The 26,003-nt window shown below is 36.1% G+C and overlaps 1 protein-coding gene across 1 annotated transcript in view; it reads right to left on the bottom strand.

The window, feature by feature from the left end:
• Positions 1-26,003, bottom strand: part of Faf1 (Fas-associated factor 1) — a 287,334-nt gene that overhangs the window by 76,250 nt on the left and 185,081 nt on the right. Inside the window, exons 13-14 of the mRNA NM_007983.2 lie at positions 25,748-25,902; positions 3,939-4,075 (exon numbers count right to left, since the gene is read on the bottom strand). Of these exons, the coding sequence (NP_032009.2) occupies positions 3,939-4,075; positions 25,748-25,902 (292 nt within the window). The remainder of the gene's footprint in view (positions 1-3,938; positions 4,076-25,747; positions 25,903-26,003) is intronic.

The following is a 26,003-nucleotide window of genomic DNA, read 5'->3' as shown; positions in this document are numbered from 1 at the left end:
AGTGAAGATGAGAATACACATGTGACAATTAAATGTAATAAACATTTTTAAAAATGAAAATATTTACAACATATGTATCAATTCATTCAAAAGTTAACACTGCCATCATAACCTAATCTACTGCTTTTTTTTTTTAGAATTAATTTTTTTTATTAGGTATTTTCCTCATTTACATTTCCAATGCTATCCCAAAAGTCCCCCATACCCACCCACCCTGCACTCCCCTACCCACCCACTCCCCCTTTTTGGCCCTGGCGTTCCCCTGTACTGGGGCATATAAAGTTTGCAAGTCCAATGGGCCTCTCTTTCCAGTGATGGCCGAATAGGCCATCTTTTGATACATATACAGCTAGAGACACAAGCTCTGGTGGGGTATTGGTTAGTTCATATTGTTGTTTCACCTATAGGATTGCAGATCCCTTTAGCTCCTTGGATACTTTCTCTAGCTCCTCCATTGGGAGCCCTGTGATCCATCCAATAGCTGACTGTGAGCATCCACTTATGTGTTTGCTAGGCCCCGGCATTGCCTCACAAGAGACAGGTCCTTTCAGCAAAATCTTGCTAGTGTATGCAATGGTGTCAGCGTTTGGACGCTGATTATGGGATGGATCCCTGGATATGGCAGTCTTTAGATGGTCCATCCTTTCTTCACAGCTCCAAACTTTATCTCTGTAACTCTTTCCATGGGTGTTTTGTTCCCAATTCTAAGAAGGGGCACAGTGTCCACACTTTGGTCTTCGTTCTTCTTGAGTTTCATGCTTTTAACAAATTGTATCTTATATCTTGGGTATCCTAAGTTTTTGGGCTAATATCCACTTATCAGTGAGTACATATTGTGTGAGTTCCTTTGTGATTGGGTTACCTCACTCAGGATGATGCCCTCCAGGTCCATCCATTTGCCTAGGAATTTCATAAATTCATTCCTTTTAATAGCTGAGTAGTACTCCATTGTGTAAATGTACCACATTTTCTGTATCCATTCCTCTGTTGAGGGGCATCTGGGTTCTTTCCAGCTTCTGGCTATTATAAATAAGGCTGCTATGAACATAGTGGAGCATGTGTCCTTCTTACCGGTTGGAACATCTTCTGGATATATGCCCAGGAGAGGTATTGCTGGATCCTCTGGTAGTATTATGTCCAATTTTCTGAGGAACTGCCAGACTGATTTCCAGAGTGGTTGTACAAGCTTGCAATCCCACCAACAATGGAGGAGTGTTCCTGTTTCTCCACATCCTTGCCAGCATCTGCTGTCACCTGAATTTTTGATCTTAGCCATTCTTAGCCATAACCTAATCTACTGCTTTATTTTTGTTAACAAAATTTACTCCATAAGAAAAAGGCGACAAGAGTGGCCCAGTTGTAACATTCTCACATATTTCTTTCTGCACTGTTTAGCGCAACAAAAAACAATTATATCTTTATATCTATTTCTATATTAAACTTGTGAAAATATGATGTGCTGGTTGAAATTTATGAAGAATATGTAGCCTTCTGCATATATGTAATCAGAAAAGAAGCATTTTACTAAGTATTTCTAGTTATATTGCTTTGATACTTTATTCAGTTTGATAAGAGGTTTCTTCAAATTAGCAGAGTGGAGAATTTAAAAATATCAAAACATATACTTTCCTACTATGTAACACTAGAATTCTTTTCCCTTTCCCCTCAAAACTCCATGCTTCTCTTTATTGTTCAGGCTGACCTTGAACTCTTGACCTTCCTGCTTCCCTCACTAGCATAACTGAGACTACAAGTGCATCCTACAGTACCCAGGTCACTATCTCTGAACTGAGCTGTTTTTCTATGCCTAACTTCATTCCATTAAGCATTGATGCCTTTAGAAAACATTACTTCACTGACTTATACATTTCTTCTGAATGTTGATGCACTGTACATGATATTAAAAAATCACATTTATTGAAAATGTAAATGAGGAAAATACCTAATAATAAAAAAAAGAATAAAAAAAATCACATTTATTAATATTGGCATTTTGTCTAGGCTTTGCCCCACAGTTACCTGGCAAAAGCCAGGTGTGCCTGACTCACTATAAAAGGGGCTGCTTGCCCCCTCCTCACTCTCTTGCCTTCTTACTCTTGTTCTCTCCTCTAGCTCTGGGTTCTTTACCCTCTTCTCACTCCCCTCTCCCATCTCTCTCCATGTGCTCATAGCTGCTCTCTATTCCCTTTTTTCCTGCTCTCTCTCTTCCTTTCTCTGTCTCTACTACCCTCTCAACTCCCCTCCCCATGCCCTGAATGAACTCATGTGGCTGGTACCTCAGGGGGAAGGGATGCCTTCCTCAGCATGAGCCCACAGAGGCACCCTCCTTCCCCCACAGGATACCAACAAACATATTCCCAGGATTAATATCACTGTTAATGTCATCAAAAATTATGTATGCTGTTAGTCTTCCACTGGAAGATATAAAATTTTATTAAAAACTCAAATGTTATCATTGTTACTTGAAAGTGACAGAATTACTTTTGTTTTGAAGAAACTGTTTCCCAAATGCCCTGTCAAAAGCGTAATTTGTCTGTCAGGCTGTAAAAATGACTTCAGGGAACGCAGGGAGAAGCAACTAGTGTAGCTCATGAAACCTCCACATGTGCTTCTCTTTGAGACAACTAGAATGTATTGGTTTGCATCACCGAACAAAAGGGCTAAAATTAAAAAAAAAAAGGCCAAAAACCTGTTTGCCTCTGTAAGCATCCTCTTAAATGGCCTTTTCCTTTTACAACTGTGAGTGAGTGGCAGTGGTGGATATTACTAATCCATTACGATTTGTGTCAAGAGGCTTGACTTCCTGCTAAGACGACAGCTGTTTTAGGAACCACTGCTTTGGGACACTCCTGCAAATGTTAAACACAGTGAAAAAGTGAAAAGGGAAAACACAACTAAACTACAAATCAGTGCAAAGTGAAATAAAACCTAAAATAATTGTGATCTTGCAGATTTCCAGAAACAGAGCCTACCCTTTGCAAGACACAAACTATCACAATGTTGCCTGTGATGAGGAAACAAGAACAAAATTGTCATCTCTTTCTCCTCACCCCTTGGGAATCTGATCCCTCAGCTGGTCTTTTAAAAGACTGCCTAGGAAACCATGCTCTGCACAGTTATAGAGAAAACAAAATACCTGAGCTTTTGTTTTGTGTAGGCTTTACAGGCACTGGAATGCACAAATCCCCTCCCCCGTTACACTTAAATGGGGCCGAATGAAGTAGCCCAGACCCAAGCTTCAGCTTGGAGCACTTGAAAACTCTTTTTCCTGGCGGCACTGGAGTGGGTGAACTATTTTTGTTTAAGCTTTCCCATGAACACTGCAATGCTGTACCCTAGCTTTTGGGTACATTAGTAAAACCAAAAAAACCACTCGTTCGTTCGTTCGTTCGTTCGTTCATTCATTCATTCATTCATTCTTCTTTTCTTTCTTTCTTTTTTTTTTTTTTAAGAAAGAATGTAAAGTATGGTTAAATTTCCAGGAAAATGTAAATTATGGCTAAATCCACAGGAATCCCACAGCTTTTTGCCTCAGGGGTGTATCTCAGGCAGAAGTCACACAAATAAGGAGGAACAACTGACACGTGAAAAATTCAATTTGCAATGTATAGTCACTGGATTTTCTAGATAATTAAAGATAAGCAATTCTTTCAACTAATCAATATTACAGCTAAAAATCAACAGAAATAAATGTCACATCTGACAAATGATTATAACATAACTGCTAGTTTTAGGGAATTAGCAATTTCTGAACATAACTTCACTGTCCTATGTCTGAAGAACTATGCAATTTTATTGGATGCTAGACTTTTAACACCATATTCATTTTTCATAGTACATATGCTTTAAAAGATGTTCTTTAGGATATTTTATATTTTAATGGAAGAAATGGTAAAGTTATCAATAACATTTTATTTCCGTTGTGAAATATACTTTACCTTGTATCACATTTAACACTTCATTAGATGATCGCTTTCCCATGATAATCAGGAAAAGTGGAAACTGATCTGTCTTTTGAGTCCGAATAGTTTGTGCAATAACGCTGCCAAAGTGTCTATTGCACATTGTCAGAAATCTAAAATAAAGCAAAATCCAAAATAAGTTTCAAACAAATTTATTAGATCTGAGATGCCATTACTAATTATGTAAAGATTAGATAGCCTAACTTACATCAGTATGGAAAATTATACTTGGTTGAGTTTTCAACTAAATCTTTAATGGTTATTGTGAAGAAAAGAAGGAAGCATAGTCTAAATGCTGTCAGGGGCTGACGACACAGGATTCTTAAGTCTCAAATATTGCAAGACGTTCTACTTTTTAAACTATGAGAAAACAAAAGAATTTCCAGGAGAGAATTCCTTAACTAGGATAAATGACAGAGTGTGGTACAAAGGAGGCTGACTAGTATCATTCTAAAATAGATTTAGCAACATTTCCCTAAGTCCTTAGAATCAAGATCTACATGGAAGCACTATGTTTCCTCTAGAAGTAGTGGTCTTCTAGTTTTGTATTTAGTATGGAATAAAAGCAATTCTAAGCTTTTGGCCAAAAAAGCTCAGAGATATTAGCATACTGAAGTCTAGCATTAGTATTCTTAACACGATCTGGAATAAATGAAAAAACTGATAAAGCTTTTCTCTTCTATTAGAGGACTGTTTGAAATTAGCATTTCTTTCAAGAGAAAAGGGTAGCTTATGATATGTTTTCAGATCTGATGGTAAAAAGTAAATGTCATAATAATAATGAATTATGAAAGACCAAATGCAAATATAGAATGCTTTAATAAGATCCAATTTAATAAAGTCTGTAAAAATAATGGACTTTTAATAACACAGGTCACAAAAGGCAAAACAGTGGAAATTCTGGAGACTAGCCACTGGTACTAGCTTATTAATTCTTAATTATGTTCATGAAAGGCAACTTAAATCGTGTGTTTTCTTATGCCTTATGATAATATTTTAGGTAACAACTCCTCTGAAATGTATGTTCTAGCTGATGAGCAAAGGCCTGTCGTCACATGCATTAGAAGGTAAATCTATTTGAAAAGACAAATGGTATTAAAATGTCATGTGCTCAGAATCACTTGATAACCAATTCAAAACAGAATCAAACCTCTTAATTTTTAAAACCAATACATTTTCTGTCAATAGAAATTCATTTCAGAAATTTAGGCTGAATCTTTTGTAAAACCTGTGCTGTGACTACAGAAGGTAGATCTTGTTAAGGGCAGCTAGACCTGTCAGCTAGAGTGTCAAGACAAGTTAGCACCACTGTAGTACGGTCATTGGGAGGCAGGTTCATATACACATTTAGTGCAGCAATAACCAGACCTCATGGCAATTTGAAATGACAAGGCCTTAAGAAATCCATTGTCGGCCATGAAATATCAGTGCCCCCATGAAAATTCAAATCTTCACATTCCACAACTATTATGGGATAAAAGGTTCTCAAGCAGACTAAGCTTCCATACCAAATTTCACACTCATAAAGCTTTAACTCATCAACAGAGATGTGTAAATCAGGAGACTAGCAAGTTAGGGTCTCAGTTTTCTTTATATGTCTTACTAAAATATTTGAAGTCAGTCTTGACCCTGAGCTGATCATTGGCAACCTCTAAAATTAAAGATGTCAAAAAACAGTTGGAATGCTATTTCCTACAAAAGGGAGAAAAATAAGTCCTTGTTGCTTTCACACCAATGGATTGAGTGGATATCACATAGTAGATGCCCATCATAGATAGCACTGGCCTCACTAGCTAAACAGGATGCCCTCTGGCCCCTCGAAAGGAAAGCAAAAGGAAAGGAACGAAAGGAGTGCACAATAGAGAGGGCAGAAAGAAGACTATAAAAGAGAGAGGGAAACATGATGGAGGGGAATGGGAGGAAAGAAGAAGGAGATAGAAAGGCAGGAAGAGAAGATCGCATTAGCCAAAATTTTAGTTCAAAACCAGAAGGACAGACACAGAAAAAAACCAACCTGTTTTAACAGAAAAAGTATGTTTCTCATATTTGTGGTATTGTTCCCGGCGTGGTGGCACAAGCCTTTAATCCCAGCACTCCAGAGGCAGAGGCAGGAGGATTTCTGAGTTCGAGGCCAGCCTGGTCTACAGAATGAGTTCCAGGTCAGCCAGGGCTATACAGAGAAACCCTGTCTTGAAAAACCAAAAAAAAAAAAAAGAAAAAGTATTCCAGAATACCTGATGGATGAGCAAAATTGTCAATCCAACTGCAACTCAACTCAATATTTTTCAGTCAGATTTCATGAAGGAATAAATAAATGGTTACTACAACAATTAGATTCCAGCAATTTCAACTTTAAAGTGGGAAATAACCATTTTACAACATTGGGGAATCTCTTATTTTCTTTTTGAACTGTAGAGGACTTAAATAAAATCAATGACCATAGACTTTATTTGAAGAAGGAAATAAAAAGTCACTAGGGGGTGGCTCCATGGGAAAGGAAGGGCACTTGCTATGAAAGTATAAGCACCTGAGAATAGAGCCCCAGCATCCATGCTAAGAAAAGAAACCAGTAGCCTCAGTACTAAGCAGGTGAAAAGCAGGATTGCTGGACTTCCAGTCTAGATCTAGATTTACTGAGAAATCCTGTCACAATTGAATGAGGCAGAGATTAGTAGAGTAGGATGCCAAGATTCTCTTGTCTTCATGGACATGGGCATATACAGCTGCACACAAATGTGGATACACACCTCCAAATTAAAGGTAAAAAGAGAAAAAAGAAAAGGCCAAATGATGAAAAAAACCTCCTCTCTTCTAATTTTTTGAGACAGGTTCTCATTCAGCTCATGCTGACCTCAAACTCCTGATCCTTCTCCTACCTTGCTAGTGCTGGAATTATAGGTATGTGGCACCACACTTGCCTCAAGAGGTTAAATTCTGTAAACCTACTGCTTACTTAATATGACAGGTACTGTTTTTGAATTTAAAACATAACAGTTGCAATACTATCACTAAATGCTTCAATCTGATTGCCATAAAGAAGACTCCAACATAAAGTGGAAAAACGTATTTTTAACACACCTACACTTAACAAGGAGGAAATGAAGTAGGAGATAGAATACATTGAAACTTGCTCTCAGTACTTGGTAGGCTCTCAAAACTAGTACTTATGTTGTTACTCTTAAATGCTTAATGATATTTAGCACTGAATAACCGTTTATATGTTGGTGTCCGCCTGACTGTGTAAGAATGTGGAGAGTTTGTGGCAGAGTATGCATGTGGAAGTGAGAGGGAGACTTGCTGCAGTCAGTTCTATTCTACCCCATGGTTCCTGAGGATGGACCTTGAGTGAGTAGGGATGGAGTCAACTGCCTTTGCCAACTGAATTATCTGCTATGTAACATTTTCATCATTAATTTTATGATTAAAATGGTATGTTCACATCAACACTAAAAATATTTTTGCACAACTAAACAGTAACTAAACAAAAGCAATTGCTGATTTTATTGTCGAAGAACAGAGCTGGGCAGATAGCTGAGTCAGTGGAGTTCTTGCCATATACGATGAGGATCTGAGTTCAATCAGTAAGTCCCATATAGCAATCCAGTACTTGAAATCCTAGTCAAAGGACGTGGAGACAGGAAGATACCCAGGGCTCTCAGGCCAGCCAGCCTAGCCACAACAACAAGCCCACATCTCTGAGAAGAACCACGCTTCATAAACTAAGGTAGCTCCTGAGGAATACCTAATATAAACCTCTGGCTTCCATGTGGAGACACATACACAAATGTAAGGATATATGCACATACAGCAGCACCAATAACCACATATTTAATAAGAGCTTACTCAGCAGATAAAATTTGTGTTCCACCTAATAGCCTGCCATAATTATTACTCAATACTTTTTGAGTCAAACCTTCAAACACCATGTTGTAACTACAGCTGCTCACCAAGTTCTTTTGATTTGGGTTTAAGAAAGTTCTTAAAAAAAAAAAACGAGCCAAGGCAGCTTTCTATCAAGAATAAGCCTCTTAGTTTACATATATGCACATGTTCAGGGTTTGGTCAGTGGTCACTGATGGAGATTGAAAGAACAGAGTGGAAGACAAGGAACACAAAGGCCACACCCAATCCCACTAACATAATGCTTTTCTTGCCTTTTCCCTCTGATAGGAAAATATAGTGAAGCTCCTTTAACTTGAAATATAATTTACCAAGCACTCCAAAAATAGGCCAGTCCTAGAGTTATCATTTTGACTCCAACTTCATTTTACAATTCCTTCCTTCCTTCCTTCCTTCCCATCATGCAGTTCTTTTCTGGAGTTCCAGCTGGAAATGTTCTTCAGCTGGGATAACCCCTTCTGCCCTTTGAGGTAGCTTTGAGTTTTGTAGTCTTAAATCTTTGATCTATACTGAGTTAGGTAAACAAGTACAGAGCAAAGCTGCAGAGGCTATATACTCAGTGATCCTCAACTTCTGGTGTCCCAGGGAGTTTCCCTGGAGATTCTGACCAGCTAGAACTGATTGAGGCACAGGAAGCAGCCCCTTTAATAGATATCTTTCCCAGGCACTGTTCACATTTGGAACACTTGTCAAGAAACCCTTTAAGTTTTAAGGCTTTTGGTTGTCTCTGAACGCAGCAGAAGGAGTTGTCCTAAAGATATTTTGGGTAATGCAGCTTCACTGAACTATACCTTGTTTCCTTAGGTAATGTGAGTTCCTCCTAGCTTCCTTAGTATGGTGAACTCAGATCTGCTGTAGCACCTAAGCACATAGCTCACAAGTCTATGAGCTACAGGCATAGGCAGAAAACAAAGCAGGGAGTGGGAGGTTATAGAACAAAATGAAATGTTTAGGGGAGACATCACTGCAATGTTGACATTTGATCAAAAGTTCAAAAGAGGTGAAAGTGAAGTCAACAGCAGGAAAAGAGAACAACAAATACAAAGACATTTAAACAGAAGATCCTCATATATTTAAGGTAACAAGAATCTAGGTTACTTCACTCAAGAAAGTTTCACTTCCATTAAGTTATCTGAAAGTTTCATGACTTCATTTTCTTAACAGCTAAATAGAATTCTTCTGTGTATGTATGAAAATGTATGACATTTTCATTATCATTCATCAGTTGAAGGACATCTAGGTTGTTTCCATTTCCCAGTATTACAAATCAAGAGCATCAATTAACAGGGCTGATCAAGTATCTATGAAGTACTATGCTGAGTCTTCTTAGTATTTGCCAAAGAATTGTAGAACTAGGTCTTACAGTAAATCCATTTTAGCATTTTGAGACCTCTCCACATTGATTTGCACAGTGGCCACACTGGTTTGCAAAGCCATCAACAGTGAATCAGGATTCCTCTTTCCTAGAATCCTCACCAGCATTTGTTGTCGGCTGTTTTCTTGATTTTTAGCCATTCTGAGGCAAAAATCAAACCTCAGAATAGTTTTAATTCTTATTTCCTAAACACAAATAGTATACATGGATTATGCTACACAGGGTAGTAGTGCTTTCCAAGAAACAGGCATGGGAAACCTCCTTTTGAGGTGTTAAGTTGGGATTCCAACAGACTCCAGACTATAGAGTCTACTGCCATTCCCTGTGGTTGCCTCCAAGAACCTGAAGTTAAGGCCTTACTCCTGAAGACACCACAGACTTCAGACAAAGTATGTGGAGTTGGAACTGATCTGGAATCTTGCTCCTTGAGGACTAATTCTCATACTATCCAAAGGTACTATGCAAGCTGGCAAGGGAGAAGAACAGTTAACAGTCCTAAAGTAGTGCATAGTTGTAAAATGACAGTTATGGCAAGATAGCCTCAATAATTGCAATAACATCACACTATAACCTCAGAGGCAACCAACAACTGGGATGTAAAGCTACACCACAGGAGGGATTTCATGCCCAACACTATAAACCTAACCAACTACCTTGTGGTTAACAGGTAACAAAGTACCTTTGAGGAGAATCCACTATTGCCATCTTCTTAAATGAATGTCATTTTTAACTATATACTAAGTACTTCTCTTTATACCACCTACACCTAAGGCTCAAGGATCATAGAGAAGAGGAGATGGAAAGAGGCAGATTCTGGCTGCTAGACAGTGTCTTTTAAACATGTCAGGTATTCTGCACTTAAGGAATCACAACAATATTGTTGATGATACAAGACCTGCATAATGACAACAATAGTTAATACAACAAAGTAGACAAGAATTTATGACAGGGCCTTACCCCAGATGAAAAGCTGCATATAATCAGTAGCTGTAGAGAGAATTTTCCAGAGACAAGCCACCTGACAGTTTACCCAGTCCCAGTACTCAGCTCCAAACATGTGTACAAAATAAAAGCAATATTAAATGGGCTAACTAGGTGAGGGTTTTTTGTTTTTTTAGTATTTGCTTGTGTGTGTGTGTGTGTGTGTGTGTGTGTGTGTAAATAAAACAAAACTAACTGCAGAAACTGAAGTCATGAACTTGAGTAGTAGAAACTGGGATAGGAAGGGCTGGAAGCAGAAAGGATGAAATTGATGTAAATATAGTACTTATGTATGAAATTCTAAAAAAAATTTTTGAAAGTTCACAAGAAGATGAGTATGGGCAGAGTAAATCAAAATATAAAAGACAAAACTGAAGCCTGTTACTATATGGTAAAAACTACTATATCAAAAGTCAAGAAAAAAATGAAAATGACCTCTGAATTTGAAACTACATTACAAGGCTTAATATACAAGTAACTTTTACACACTAATAAGTAAAAGATAAGCAGATACATACAGGACAGCCTGCAAAAGCAGGTGAGTCAAAGATATATGTAAAGATGCTCAAAATAAGTAAGAAGGTACAAAACCTATTTATCTTTAATTTTAAAAGATCCACTTATTATTTTATGGGTCTTAGTGTTATCCTGCTTGCATGTCTGTGCATCATGTGTTTACAGCAGTCAGAAGAGGATGTCAGATCTCCTGGGATTGGGGTTACAGAAGGTTGTGAGCTACCATGTGAATGTTGGGAATTGAACCTCAGCAAAAACAGTAAATGCTCTTACCACTGACCCAAAACTCAAACCCTGAGCTAAACCTTATCAGATTAAAAAAGATGAAGAAAAGTCACTTCACACATAATATAAGTGAAGCTGCTATCAAAATATCATTGGTAATTTGGTAATATATATTTAAATTATATATGGATATATACCTTCAAATTATCACTTTTATACTTGGGTGTTTAGTTAATAGATATGTTTGCATGAGAATTATCAGTGTACAAAATTAAACATTGTAGGTTGATAATTGCATAACATTCAAATTTTATCATGGTAATTTAGTGGCATTTGACATAGTTGAATAATATTCCACTGAGTAAATGTACATATTACTGAGTTTGCAACAATTCTGAGCTAGATAAGCATTTTCAGTTTTAATCACTATAAAGCATATAATAAAATGAACTACTTCAAATATTTACTCAAGAAAAGTCTGTGAAGCATACTAATTGGGCAAGAGGGCACAAATATTTAATGATTATTGATCCACATTATAGAATTGTTTACTAAAAGGTTGGTACAATGTCCTTTCAAGCATATTGTAGACATTAGACATATAGGCAGACTAAGGGCAATTTTAAGATAATAATGTAATTTGGGGAGGGCTGAATTGGAAAAGCATTTCTTATATGTTTGAAGCTTAAATTTTCTATTAAGTTGTGTCAATAAATTGCTAGTCAGAACTTAAAAACAACACACACACCCAAACACAACCTACATAATATTTAGCTATTGTTTGGTGGTACTGGGGAACAAATATAACCTTATATATGATAGCAAATCAAACTGTGTAATCTCTTATTCTCCTTCTTACATATAAATTACTCTTGGTAAATTACTCTTTGAGACCTGACAGTTTAATAATGGGGAGGGGGAGGGTAGTTAATAAATTATAATTATAATTTATAATTATTTAGAGAGGAACAATAATCTTAAGTCACTTTTTCTTACTAGTTTAGCTGGAACATACCTAATCTAAAAACCCAAAACTTGTCATGTTGGCAATTCAAAAAATTCCAGATCTTTTACATTTTGGATTCTTAGATAACACAATTGGTTGTCTATGTAAATATTCCCAGATATAAAAGTAACCTTTCTCCAGACATTTGCATTAAGTACTGCCTTTTCTAAATCAGGCATGGTGGCGTACAACTTTAATCCCAGCACTCACGAGGCAGAGGCAGATGAGGATTTCTGTGAGTTTTAGGCCAGCTGGGTCTACAAAGTGAGTTCCAGGACAACCAGGGCTGTTACACAGAGAAACCTTGCCAAGGGAGTGTGCTGGGTGGGTATTAGTACTATTTACACGTAGTAAGAGCATAAACATTAAGTCATGAAAATCCTCAATTGAAGTATAGGCTTAAGTTTTCTTTTCTTTTCTTTTCTTTTCTTTTCTTTTCTTTTCTTTCTTAAAAAGCAAACAAACAAACTAGGTATTTTCTTTATTTACATTTCAAATGTTATCCCCTTTCCTAGTTTCCTCTCTGAAAAGCCCCTATCCCCTCCTCCTTCACCCTGCTCCCCAACTCACCCACTCCTTCTTCTTGGCCCTGGCATGCCCTTATACTGGCACATAGAATCTTCACAAGACCAAGGGCTTCTCCTCCCACTGATGGCTGACTAGGCCATCCTCTGCTACATACACAGCTAGAGACATGAATCCCACCATGTGTTTTCTTTGCTTGGTGGTTTAGTCCCAGGGAGCTCTGGACTTAGTTCATATTGATGTTCCTCCTATAGGGCTGCAGACTCCTTCAGCTCCTTGGGTACATTCTCTAGATCACAGAATGTTAGCTTGAAGGACTAATAGAATAATTAATTCCAACTCTTCTAACAATGTAGAGAAGGCTTCTTTTCCAAGGGCTATAGAAGAGAGCAGTGAACATTAAATTCTATACAACATTTCCTCTTGGTTTTGCTATTTGCTAGACAATAAACAGAAGGGACTACTGGATATATGACAAGAAAATGACTTGTGTCTTGAGGACACTGAGAATATTTTGGCTTCCACTAATCAAAGTCTAGAAAAGTAGTGCAGTCTATACCTGGGACTTGGATTTAAATAATTTAGATTACATTCTGGGAAAATACAGAGAAAGAGAGATTAAAATTTACAGTGCAAGGTTATGTTTTTGGACCCTTATCAGGAAATGAATCTACTCTTACCTACCTCTAATCTTAACATGTGTTTATTATATGGGTAGGCCAACTTATACTTCAGTAACCTTTATCCACACTATGATGATGCTGGAAATACAGCCTTTTGTTTGTTTGTTTTTTATTTCTGAAATCTGTTCAATCTAAAAGTAGTAAGTTATGACAGTCTTTAGGGTTGCCAATGAGTTTCTACCTTTATTTGGACCTTCAAAATAAGTAAGTGCTGACTGACAAGTTTGATTATAAACTTTCTGATATTTTTTACACAAATTATACTTTTTGTATAATTAGATTTTTTAAAACCACCCATTGACTTATGAAACCTGCAAATCATCCAAATATTAACATAAGGCATGTAGCACAGTCTTGAGGGAAGAACAAAGACATTGAAGACAGACAAGATTCACATTGTCATTTGTTTCTTTAGACAACTGTATCTGAGTCTCTGCTTTCTCATCTACATATTGAAGATAACGACACCTAACTTCAGAATTAAATTTATTCTTTATTTCAAAGCTGGCTAGATTTTCTTGAATTCTGATATGTATTCATAATTTCATATTTAAAAAGTATCACTCTCATAGATGAGAAATGTAGGAAAGCTAAGACTCCACACACAGGAATAGATTTTAAAATATAAAAGATCAACATAGGAAAAGTATTAGCACTTCTGTCATTCATCAAAGCTTTCAATCAATAATCAACTCGTAACTCAGAGTTAGTAAGGGTTCACATCACTTGCAATAGCTGATGCTTGACAAGAGTCAACAGGATTATTGACAGTGCATGGTTTTCTTCCACAGTCTCTATCTGCCTGTCATGTGTTACAACAGCAAAAAGCAGGATTTTTGGACCATACCACCTAAACTCCCTTTAAAAAATGTATTACTGAAAAAAAGAATTAACCTAACGCCTTCTATTTTCTACATACAATTTTAAATTTTCATTTGAAAAAAAAATCTAGTCTTTTGCAAAACAATACTAGAAAATAGCTGTCTATTGCTGTAGTTAATGATTCCCAAGTGGAAAAGTCATAAAGTAAAATTCATTCTTGAAACTTAATGTCAGGAAATCTGGAGAGGCATTGTTAGGATTCCATATTGGGATAGTGACTATAATGGTAAAACGTGTAATGAATGCTTATGTATGCCTGTGAATTCTCCTTTTACCCAGTTCACTGGTATTATTGAGCATAATTTTGTATTCTAATAGAAAACTTCAATGAACCTCAGTGTTTATACATACTCATCTATTTGCCATTGTTAATTAGCTTTCAATTGATTTGATTTATTTTGTTTTACACTATATTTAAGATACATCGATGAGAGAAAATGAAGGGGAAAAAATATCTTCCCAACTTCAGTCTAGCAACTCAGCATTTAGTGAATGTTTGGTAATAGTTTTTTATCAGGGAAGGAGAGATAAACAAGTGGATAGAATAACTAGGATAGTAAAGGGAGGAATGACAAAGAAATGACTAGAATCTGAAGACAAGTATGTAAATAGCTTGATTTTAAAAAGCACATATCAACAAACTCACTCTCAGATCCCTGCAAAGTCTAGGACAGTAGCTTATAGAAATGGTTTATGAATGCAAGTAGACTACCAAGACCATGAACACTCCAAGCATGGACAATGAGGACTCCAGAAAGGCAAACAAGGATATGCTTTAAGGAAGTGTTTGCAATGAGATTAAGAAGCATAGGCTAAGATGAATATGTTCATCTGTCACTGGAAGAGAGTGGTCTCAAACAGTTAACTACTTACTTTTGTCCCCCGAACATTTTACAAATACATATACATAATTAAATGCATTAAGCACTATATGCCAGGCATTTAAAACTATTTATTTTGGAGTGTATGTGGGGTGGAGTCAGTTCTCTCTATATGAGTTTTTACATTTCACCAAGTTCTCTGTAGGTATTGTCTTATTTCCTGAGCCACTTGATTCAAAACACATGTCTGTTTTTTTGAAATGTTACACCTCTGAGTTTCATGTCTTACATTAAGGTATTTGCTACATTAGGAGTAAATTTTTGTGCAGTTTCAGGGTTAGGGATCTGTTTTATTGTCTATGTATGGATATCCAGTTTTCTCACAGCATTTGTTGAAGGGGTGATCTTTTCTCTAGTAATTTTGTCATCTTTATAAAAAATCGGGTGGCTGTGGCTGTTTGGATTAACTAAAATTATTATTAACTATCATTATTGTATTGTCAGTGTTTGTGCGGTGATAGCAGGTATATATGCTACAGACGTGTGGAAGTCAGAGGATATGTTTACAGTGTTGATTTGTTCCTCCAATTTTTACATAGATTCTGAGAACTGAACTCAAGACCCCAGGTATGCATATCAAGTGCCTTTACCAACTGTGTCATCTTATAGGCCATCCTATGTAGGTTTGTATTAGTGTATTGTATTCAGATAATTTATATGTCTGTTTCTATGCCAGTACCATGAAAATTTTGTTATTATTAAGCCAGAATTATAAATCTATCATTTCATAAATCTATCATTTCATTTAATTCAAAGAACAAATCTGAGGTATGTAGTCTAAGTTTCATTTTATAATATAAAAACTTCATAATAAAGGTTTACACAAATTGCTCAAGGTCTTTATATTTGATTCTGGCCTGGTTAAATTCAAAACTCATCCATATTCTCAATCATCCTGTACTCTTATAACATTCAACCAATAATATTGAGCCTTATAATAAGAACAAAAATGAAAACAATTAATGTAACATTAGCCCTTATGAAGCTTATATACTCCAGTGGAAGAGCTAGAGAATAAATGTTAAAATGCCTATACGTAATGGCATAAAACAGAATCATTTGTCCTTTTTGATGGCTTCTCCTTTCTTAAGTAACTGGGAGGGGGAATAGAGTGCAGTAAAACATGTTTAGTGAATTAAGTATGAATACTTATCTCACCGAGATCAAAGAAATCATGGAGTGCAGAAAGAATATTTAAGACTCCTTCAGATGAGGTGTAGTGGTGTATGCCTTACATCTCAGTATTCAGAAGGCAGAAATAGGTGGACTTATTATGAGTTCAAATTGAGACCAGCCAGCATACATAGTGAGTTCTAGGACAGCTACAACTTTATAGTGAAACCTTATCTTAAAAATAAAACCCAAAAAAAACTAGTATAGTGCTGAGAATATGCCAAGGAAAACAAAGTAATCTATTCAGGATTCTCTAAGTTGTGGCTACAGCCAATAGCAGATAAATATGATAAGACAGCTTTAAAAAGAGTAAACAATAAAAAAAAAAAACTATCACTTTTCCCCCTGGTATTCTAATGCTAACAATTTCAGAAATAAAGGCATATGCTGAGAAAAAGAAATTGAAATCTTCCATAAATGAGATGCTAAAATTATTCTAAAGCATTAGAACTTTTCCATGAGTAACGATACTATTTGTTAAATTCGGTCTTTAAACTTGTTAGTCATAGTTAATGCATATTGACAAGCAAATACTGAACAAAATGTCAGAGAAACCAGTTTCCACATATTTGTATTGATTGAACTAATATATTACTTTTATAACTCTTCTGGTTGACTTAATACCAATGATTGTGGAAGAGGAGATGAGACGTATGCTACTGATTTCAATTATATAGAACCTATGATCAGTAAAAATCCTTCAGAAATAACAATGAATAAAAATGGATTAATAATGAAGTTAGGAGTGATAATGCATTAAATCTCAGCACTTGGGAGGCAGAGGCAGGCAAATCTCTGCGAGTTCCAAGCCACCCTGGTGATCTTTATAACAAGTTCCTGTTCTATCGGAGTTAAAAGGGCTTTTAGCAAGACCTTGTCTCCAACACACACACAAACAAACAGGCTTCATGGATGTAGCCTCTCTGGCTTGTACACAGATGTTCCTCTGGCTTGTACATGGAGACCACACAATTTCTTGCTCTCTGCATTTTGCCCAGTTGTGATGATACCAGCGAACACACTAACACAGAAGAGGGAAACCTGTGAGGTCTCAACCACAGCCAAAGAATTTTCAACAACCAGGGAATGCTCAAAGAGGACAAAATGGCCTTCTCAATGAAAAGAGCCCCTTGATTGATACTGGTTACCAATATCAAAGGTCAGCCCAAGATCATATACATAGGGAACATTATACAGACTGAGCAACTTGTTTTTATGTATATAGGAATGCATGTATGTGTGTGTATGACAGTCCTTAAAGAAAATGAGGTCATGAATGAGAGACAGAACAAAGGAAAGTGTGTATGAGAGGGGTTGGGAAGAGAAAAGGGAAAGGGAAATTGATGTAAATATAATTTCAAAAATAAAACATTAAAAAATTTAACAACAAAAAAGACTAATAATGACAGAGACATTAGTGACAAAATAATCCCATACCTTTTCAACTCCAAGCTAGAAAAACAGCAAAGAACAAAGATAGGATATATCTTTGAAATATTTCATTTTAGAAATATCTTTTAGAATTTGTTACAGTTATGATTCAAGTTTTGAAATGTACACAAACACTGGGCCAAGTAACTGATGCCATATATACATCATATGTATATTTCTGACTCTGTAACTCTAAAATATAAGATAGGAGCCATTGGAGGTAAGATTTAGTCACAGATCATATAGGTGCCAAGGTGTGCTGTTATACTCAGACTTCACATATCCTGAAAAGGTGAAGATGGGTTCAATTCTGTACATCTAGAGCATTCAAAGCAAAGAGGACTTACGAGAAAGAACACACAGAACAACTTAGTAATAAGTTACACGACAAAAGCAGGGTTTGATACAAACATAAATTTACAGTGATATACCGTTGGCTGGCATTTCAATAGTATTGCTTTTGTACTGTTTTTTTCCTAGCATTCTCCTATTCTACATTCTCATATACATTGCCTACTCTCAACTATATGAGTTAAATGCATATTCCCTGAATTAACAGTAATTAGATTAATATGGAGAACAGATGAGATTTTTCGTACCATAAATATTCTTGGTATAATACAGTTCATGTACCAGTTGTAATTCCAAGACTAGGAAGGAGTGTGGGAAGTCCTGAAATTGGAACTAAGAATGGCTTATAAACTGGTAATCTTAAATCACTTCAAGGGATATTTTGAAAGATAATAAAATTTTAAGGAGTAAAGAATGTATTACAGATGGTTTAACCATCATTTGCATAGAGACTAGCTTACTCTTAATAGTAAGAGGCCATCACCTTTCACCCATTGCCCTTTTGCCTTCCTTTCAGTACTATTAGGAAACTACTCACAAGTGCACTCCTGTACAATGCTGAGCAGTAATTATGACTTGCTGACAAAGAGATATGAACAATTACGGAGCCCATTTTGAAACCCTACACTAATAAAGTCATTAGATGCTGCCCTTGCCATGATCCTTCTAAAAGCTTCTGAAGTTACAAGAACACACGGCATTGTTTGCAGGGACAATTGCTGCTGGCAGAACTGCAAACCTTGAGTTAAACCATGCTGCAAATTGATCTTGACATTCTGTTAAGACCGCCACTAAAAATCAAAAGCAGAGGAGAAAAGGAGAAAATGAGTGGGCAGGATGTAATCATGGAACAGGAGGGGTTCCTCCTCACCTTCTCTCCTCCCTCTTCACAAAACAAACCAGGGAGAAAATGACAAACTCTCCTGGTGTTTTGGAACCTTTATTTTAAAGCATTAATTAAGCCTTTGACCTGGGATGTTTAGGATGGCAATACACTTCCTTTTAAAGTACTGCAGGGAAAATGTTGCACAAAAAATATAGCTGTTTTGGGAAAATTATATGGAAGTCCAGCATGACGCCTCTCTGGAAGTCTTAGTACTCAGACCACAAAACATTCGTCTGTTTTATCAGATAACTCTGCAGAACCCTTAGTTGCTTCTAGGTTACCAGCTGGAAATTGACACTCCTCATGTCTTTGCTGCAGTCCCTGCACCTGGGATATATCTGCTGGATGAAATGAAGTACAGAGTTAGAGTAACATCATCAGTTAGGCTTCAGCCAGGCATGAACCACCAAGGAGTTTGAATTAAGGGTAAGCCTCTGTGAATATGACTAATTACTGAGATGGAAAACACAGATGAAGACAACCTACTGATGATAAGTGCTTTAAGTCAATTAACTCTTGCCAAAGATTAAGTAATGTGGAAAACTATCGCTTGAGTGTTAAGGCTAACAAGTACCTGTCATCCTAACAGCGGAAGTTTGCAGAAACTTGAAATAACAAACCCAGGAGCAGAAGTTCAAAAGCTGATATCCACAGGCAATAGAATTATGTCTATAAACACTTGGATTAACTGTGCATACAAAATTTGATGCAATGCTGTATGTGTTACATGCAATCTGTGTAACCCAGGCACTATCAGAACTTCCTAGTTGAAGCAGTTACTTTCAACTCTTTAGAAATAATGTTCAATGCCTGATTTACTCTTTTATGAAAACTATTTTTATAAGAACTTAAATATGTAATTTACTTTTAAAAATACTTAAACTCAGTGTTTGACTTCAGGTTTGTAACAACTTGGTATTGTATACCAGCATTGCCTTCCAGGTGCTCCTAATAAAAACAGATACCTATTAATCTGCACAGATTCCCGGTAAATACTGTACTTTACCTATGACACAGCTGTGATGTAATCTTCCTTAATGAAGCACCTTCAGTCAGAACGGAGGCCTTTCATGGCACTTAACAGATTTTACAGAAGCAAGAAAAACTAATACTTATTATTCTAGTGTTTTGTACTGTCTTATTTATAATTCAGATAGTGCTCAAATGATATGCACAGTAAGTATTGTAAGTACAGTAAGATATTGGCTTTTGAACTTCTGCCCTTGGGTTTGTTATGTTATTTCAACATTCTGCAAACATCTGTTGTTAGGATGAAAGGTACCTGTGGCCCTAGTAATCAACATATGGCCAGTCCAATATTCTCCTCCTATAGATGTTTACTTTTATTAATGCAACCACCACTGTAGGAGATTCGATGCACTCTCAGAATGGCCCACTTTGAATGACCAATTGCTTCTGGGATGCCAGAGATTTGGTAAAAGCTGAGGAAATAAATCCTGGAACCACTAGATGAATTCATCTAGGTTGGGAGTCAAGCCCTTTGCCAGATGGCCCAGGGCACACAAGCATAGGGCACGGTCTTCTGGGGCCAGAAGAAAACTGTTAAGTTAGGGCATTTTGTTGTTATTATTGCTCACTTTGTAAGGGGAAGCAAGGCTTTAGTTTTAATATTCCCATTAGTGCCTTCAGGGGAAGAGGATACAATTAGAAACACAACAGCAAGTCTAATTTTCTTACCATTATTCAAGGTGGAGCACTTTTACCATTATTTTTTTAAATACACGTACAGGAGATTATTTACTTATTACCAATATAGTACTTACTTCTTTAAAAAGGTACTGTGCAAAGTAATGAGATTATAGACACAACACCCCAGGGAGATGACAACCTAGCAGGGAAGCACTATACAACAGAATAAATATTCTTAATATTAGCCATCATAGGAGCATTATGGGAATATACAGAAAGTGCAGTAACCCAGAGTGAAGCATCTAGAATGAGCTGGGAGCTGCAAGACTTCTTGAGGTTGACATCTATTCTTAAATTTGAAGTAATCATTGTTCCAGAGCTAAGCATTAACTAAGAATACACTGTAATAAAAAAAAAATTTAAATTGTATTAGCTGACTTCATGATATTTTCCTGTTATTACACATCCAAAGAAAAAATTGATCTCTGATCTACTGACTAAGAATATGCCAATACTGAATTAAATCACCACTAAAAACTTCTTTGGATGTGTCTATCCCAGATGGGTGAAGTTAATTCTCAGCCCAGTTCAGACCGTACATACATTATCTGGTAGCGCCACCTCTGTCTACAATTAGCCACTGAATACACTCCAAACACTAAGTTATGATGCTTTAAATAACAGTACACTTTTCTACATCTGCAACATAATACGCAAGAAAAGCTAAATAAGCATATCTTTGAGTAGAATGAATAATATTGGCATTTTATTTTTCTATTTTTACCTCTTTCAATTTGTTCTGAGACCTTCTGAGGTACAGGAATTCACAATAAAATTTATTTATAAACACTTAGGACAAATTTTACAAATTAGTTACTTTGTCTACCTTGCTTACTGTTTTCGAGGGCTAGTATAATATGCTGTTTAACATTTTATCTTCTGCTTCTCAGCATCAATTCTGCTTCATATTAAACACTATATATATTTTCTCAAAGTATTTTTTTAGGGAATGAGACTATGGTTCAGTGGTTAAGATCAAGTGTTGCCCTTAACAAGGACCCAAGTTTGATTCCCAGCACACAAATGGTGGTTCACAACCATCATGTCTAACTCCTTTTCCAGGGGAATCCAATAATCTCTTCTGACTTCCATGACCACCAGGCACACCATTGGTACAGACATATGTAGGCAAAATGTTGAAGCACATGAAATAAATTTAGTAAAAAGAATTTTTAGATTTGTCTGGAACTGGTTTATAGAATTTCCTTGTTTAGTAACATCTGGACTTGTTTAATTCTTTCACTTATACATGTATCTTATATTTCTATCAGGAATTCTACTCAAATGGACAGGTAGGAAAGTATACCTTTTAGCACCTCTGAAGACTACCAAGGACTCTCTTTATTTCTGTAAAATAAATGGCTCTAAAAATCCAACTAGACTACAGCCAAGAAGACTACAGACCTTTCCTAAGAAAGCACATTTAAATATGAAACCTTGAAATTATAAGCAACATTTTCAGGTGGAATTAGATACATGTGTTTATTTCCTACATACAATGCTTAATAAAAACAAGCTTCTCTGGGAAATCACATTTAGTAAGGAGAAGATGCTACTCAGAAGTGCTACTAAAGTTTGGGATCTCAATTTGGATATTCCATATTAATACAGAATTCATTGCAATTTACTTTGTATTGACATAGATTGTCTACCTAGATAGCTATTTGCATCACACTAGATGTTAGAAATCCAAAAAACACAAAACAATTTATAAAATGTTTAATAGTCCATTCTTTACCAAGGCATGGTGGAACTTATAAACAAAGCACCCAAAAGGCAGAGGATAGAGCTGGCGGCCAGTCTTAGCTATATGATGAGGTTCTGTCTCAAAATAATAGTATTAAAAATTTTGTTAGACAAATTAATTTATATTAGTGTGACTCTCATTCATAGCTATAAAAACCAAAGCATCCACTTGGCTCAATATCTTTCACTCATTGTCTATATACATATAATGTTCATAGCAAATTGTGACTGGAGGACTGACATTTCTGTTTTAAATTTTTCATTGGTTATTTTATTTATTTACATTTTCAAATGTTTTCCCCCCTTCCTGGTTTCCCCTCTGCAACCCCCTATTCCATTTCCCCACCCCACCTGCTTCTATGAGGGTATTCCCCCACCCATCTACCCACTCCCAGATCACCACCCTAACATTTCCCTACACTGAGGCATCAAGCCTTCACAGGACCAAGGGCTTCCCCTGCCATAGATGCCAGATAAGGCAATCCTCTGCTACATATCCAGCTGGAGCCATTGGGTGCCTCCATGTGTACTCTTTGTTTGGTGGTTTAGTCCCTGGGAGCTCTGGGGAACCTGGCTGGTTAATATTGTTCTTCCTATGGGGTTGCAAACCCCTTGAGGTCCTTCCAGAAGACTGACATTTCTATGGGGGGCTTAATTATAATATTTCTTAAGAAAGACTAGTACTTGATCAGCATGTTCATTCTCATCTTGGACACTAATATCCAGAGGTATAACATTAGATGTAGTCACATAAAGCTATCAAGGAACCTTCTAAAATATAGTTCTAAACCTTCTAAAAAATAGTTCAGATGTAGGATTCTCTACATTTATATGACTGTTTAACTGAGACAGCCTGATATGAGACAGAAAAACTACCAAGAATTTATTTCTAAATATTCTATATCTATTATAAAGAAATAACAGTTTGAGGCTAGCCATAGTTGGTAGTATGCTTATAGTGTGTTTGAAACTCTGGGTTCAACCCCCAAAACCACGAAACTGAGCTTGAGGTCAGCTTGGGCTACCTGGGGTAGGAGGCAGGAAAGCAAGAAGATAGGAAGGCAGGAAGGAAGATACACAGGTAGGCAGGCAGATATAAATCCTAGATAGAAGGAAACATAGCATGAATCTCCTGATTTGGGGAAACCTCTATCTTTGCATATGTAAATTTCCTAGTTCAGTTCTCTAGTAATATACAACTGATGCTCTAACCCCTTTAAGGATATAGCTCACTGGTCAATAAATATTAGCACATGCAATATTTTACTGAATTGAGTATGACAATTGAAAAGTGAAAAGTGAAAATGAAAAGAATCAAATGAATGATGCAATCATTTTTCCTGATAAACACATTTGGATAAATGTGATATAAAATATCTGAGAAGGATCATGCAGCAGGAAATCAAATTTAACAATTTTCTTTAAATGAATCTATGATAGGTAATACAAAATCTGTGGCAATAAATCAACATAATTATCTTACGGTTTTATAGATCAAAGGAAATCCACTTTTGCCATTTGAAGGATATACTATTTTAATGAACTTTTATCTCGTATTTATAAAATATGCATTTTCCAATTTGCCTTAATAATAATGATGGAACTGTTCATTAAAAATAGTTACAGCATTCTATCTGCTACTTTCATATAGAGAAACAGAACACAATAATTATCTTAAATTCCACAAATAGTTCCACTCTCTTTCATTGTAATGCCCCATTTGTAGTTTCTATCACTGTTTATTAAACTGAATTTCTAGATGTTTCTATTTTTAGTCTTTAGTATCATTTCTTGATGCAAGACAAGAATGGATACCATATTTCTTAAAATGTGGATCAAAACTGCCTATCATACTTCACAGTCCTGCAATTCACTGTGAAATAGTTAAACAGAATCTTTTTTTTTTTTAAGTGTCATAAGGAGTTAATAGGACACAGCTGTACTGGCTCTTTCTAATAAGCAGCTTCTGTCGCTTTGGTCACCACAGGTGTCTCTGTAACCTGCAAACTCTTATTACTAGTGTATCAAAGTTGTGCTACTTAACAGACTTCTTTAGTAAAACATAACAAAGCAATTACATGGCTGTTGATTGCTAGCCATAAAAAAAACCCTCAAACACTGTTTTTCAAAAGAATCTACACTGCTATTTTTTGTCATTGTAAAATAAAAGGAACTAAGGAATTAAATGGAGGATAGAACAAAATGACAGCAGGTAGCCAGCTGAACTTAGCCACTACAGATGGTTCAGAAATAGTGTTTCCTTCTCCACCGAGCTGTGGATAAAAGAAAAGGAGGAGAGTTCTGACTGCCAGTGAATGGCAAAAGATTTAGCCAAGTGCTCGGTCTACATATTTGGCCTCATGAAAGGCCTTCGATGCTGCATTTTTTATCTGTTTTTGGCACTGCTTTTCATCACCTTTAACTGAGTGTGAATAATAACCTGATTTAATTTAAACAAATACAGGTGCTAAAGGGTCTTTATTTATGTATAACAGGGAACATTTCCAAGGCAGAATCGAGTCATCCTAGAAAATTTCCTAACCATTTGCTTAAAGAAATGAAGTTATTAGATGAAAAAATTGCTCCACCATTCTTTTGCCTCATGGTTAAGGGAAGAATCTTTTCAGATCCAGATTATATAAAATTAAGTCTGAATAATGATCCAAACTCCAGCCAGGCATAAGATAATAAAAAGACAAATCAAATGTTTTCTAATTGTTCTATAATTGCTTGTTAAGGAACTATGATAGGGCTGCTTTGAAGTGAATTAATTTAATCTTCCTCCCTGTTTATAAGTCTGTGATTATGACTGTTAACACACCAAAAGTAGCATGATGGGATGTTATGACCGCAGTGTAATTAAACATGATAAAAAATATTTCAGAAAAATACTCTGAGAGGCAGAGTATGAAGAATTACTTACCACAGATATTATGATCAGCAAACCAAGTTTTATGCTGACAACTAGAAAAGGCTTTTTTTTTCCTCCTATGGAGAATATGGATGCCCTGCTGGCTGTGTGCAAAAGAATGTGTGCAATAAAGCGATTAGATCAATTAGCATATGCTAGAGTAAAGCTATTACCAACTCCACCGGAGAAGTCCGGGATGCTTTGCCTTCTTCACTGATGTTATTTAAAAAAAAAAAAAACCCCAAAACTTATTACTAGAATTACTATTAGATTTGCTTTGCTTTTTAATGAACATAGTAAAAAGAGATTTTTTTAAAAAAATAATCAATAATTTACTAGAAATGTACTCTGCCTTGGTGTAGACTAAAAGACAAAAATACTTTTTTACGTGTTATTTTTCTAATTTAAGAAGGGTTTTATAAAATATATTTTCATATTTGTAATAACTGTATGTGTTAGCTATAACAGACTTTACTGAAGTATAATGGAAAAGCACTTAATGGCAAGACTGGAAAACATTCACAATGATGACAGGGAGAAGTCAAATGTAGGACTTTTTTTTTAATAGAAACCCAACTTACAACTTGCGAATAACAGTATTACCTTGCTCTGTTGGTGTCCTTTGTCAGATCCCAAGCCCAGGTTATAAAATTTTGACTCAGATAGGAAACAATGGATTCAGCACAAAGCATTTGTGAGCAGAACACGTTGGTTAGTACACTTTCATCATGGTGGAGGTAGATAGCAAGAAGTTTTCTCTGAAAAGAAAAGACCAATTAATTAAAATATTCACTAAAATATGACTTCTAGAATCCAAGAAAGGCTCAATCCCTGTCTATGAACAGCAAAGACTACTCCC

This window comes from Mus musculus, chromosome 4 (assembly GCF_000001635.26).
Source record: "Mus musculus strain C57BL/6J chromosome 4, GRCm38.p6 C57BL/6J".
Lineage (NCBI taxonomy): Eukaryota > Metazoa > Chordata > Mammalia > Rodentia > Muridae > Mus > Mus musculus.
The sequence above is the reverse complement of the archived record's forward strand: the minus strand, read 5'-3'. Positions and strand labels throughout refer to the sequence as shown.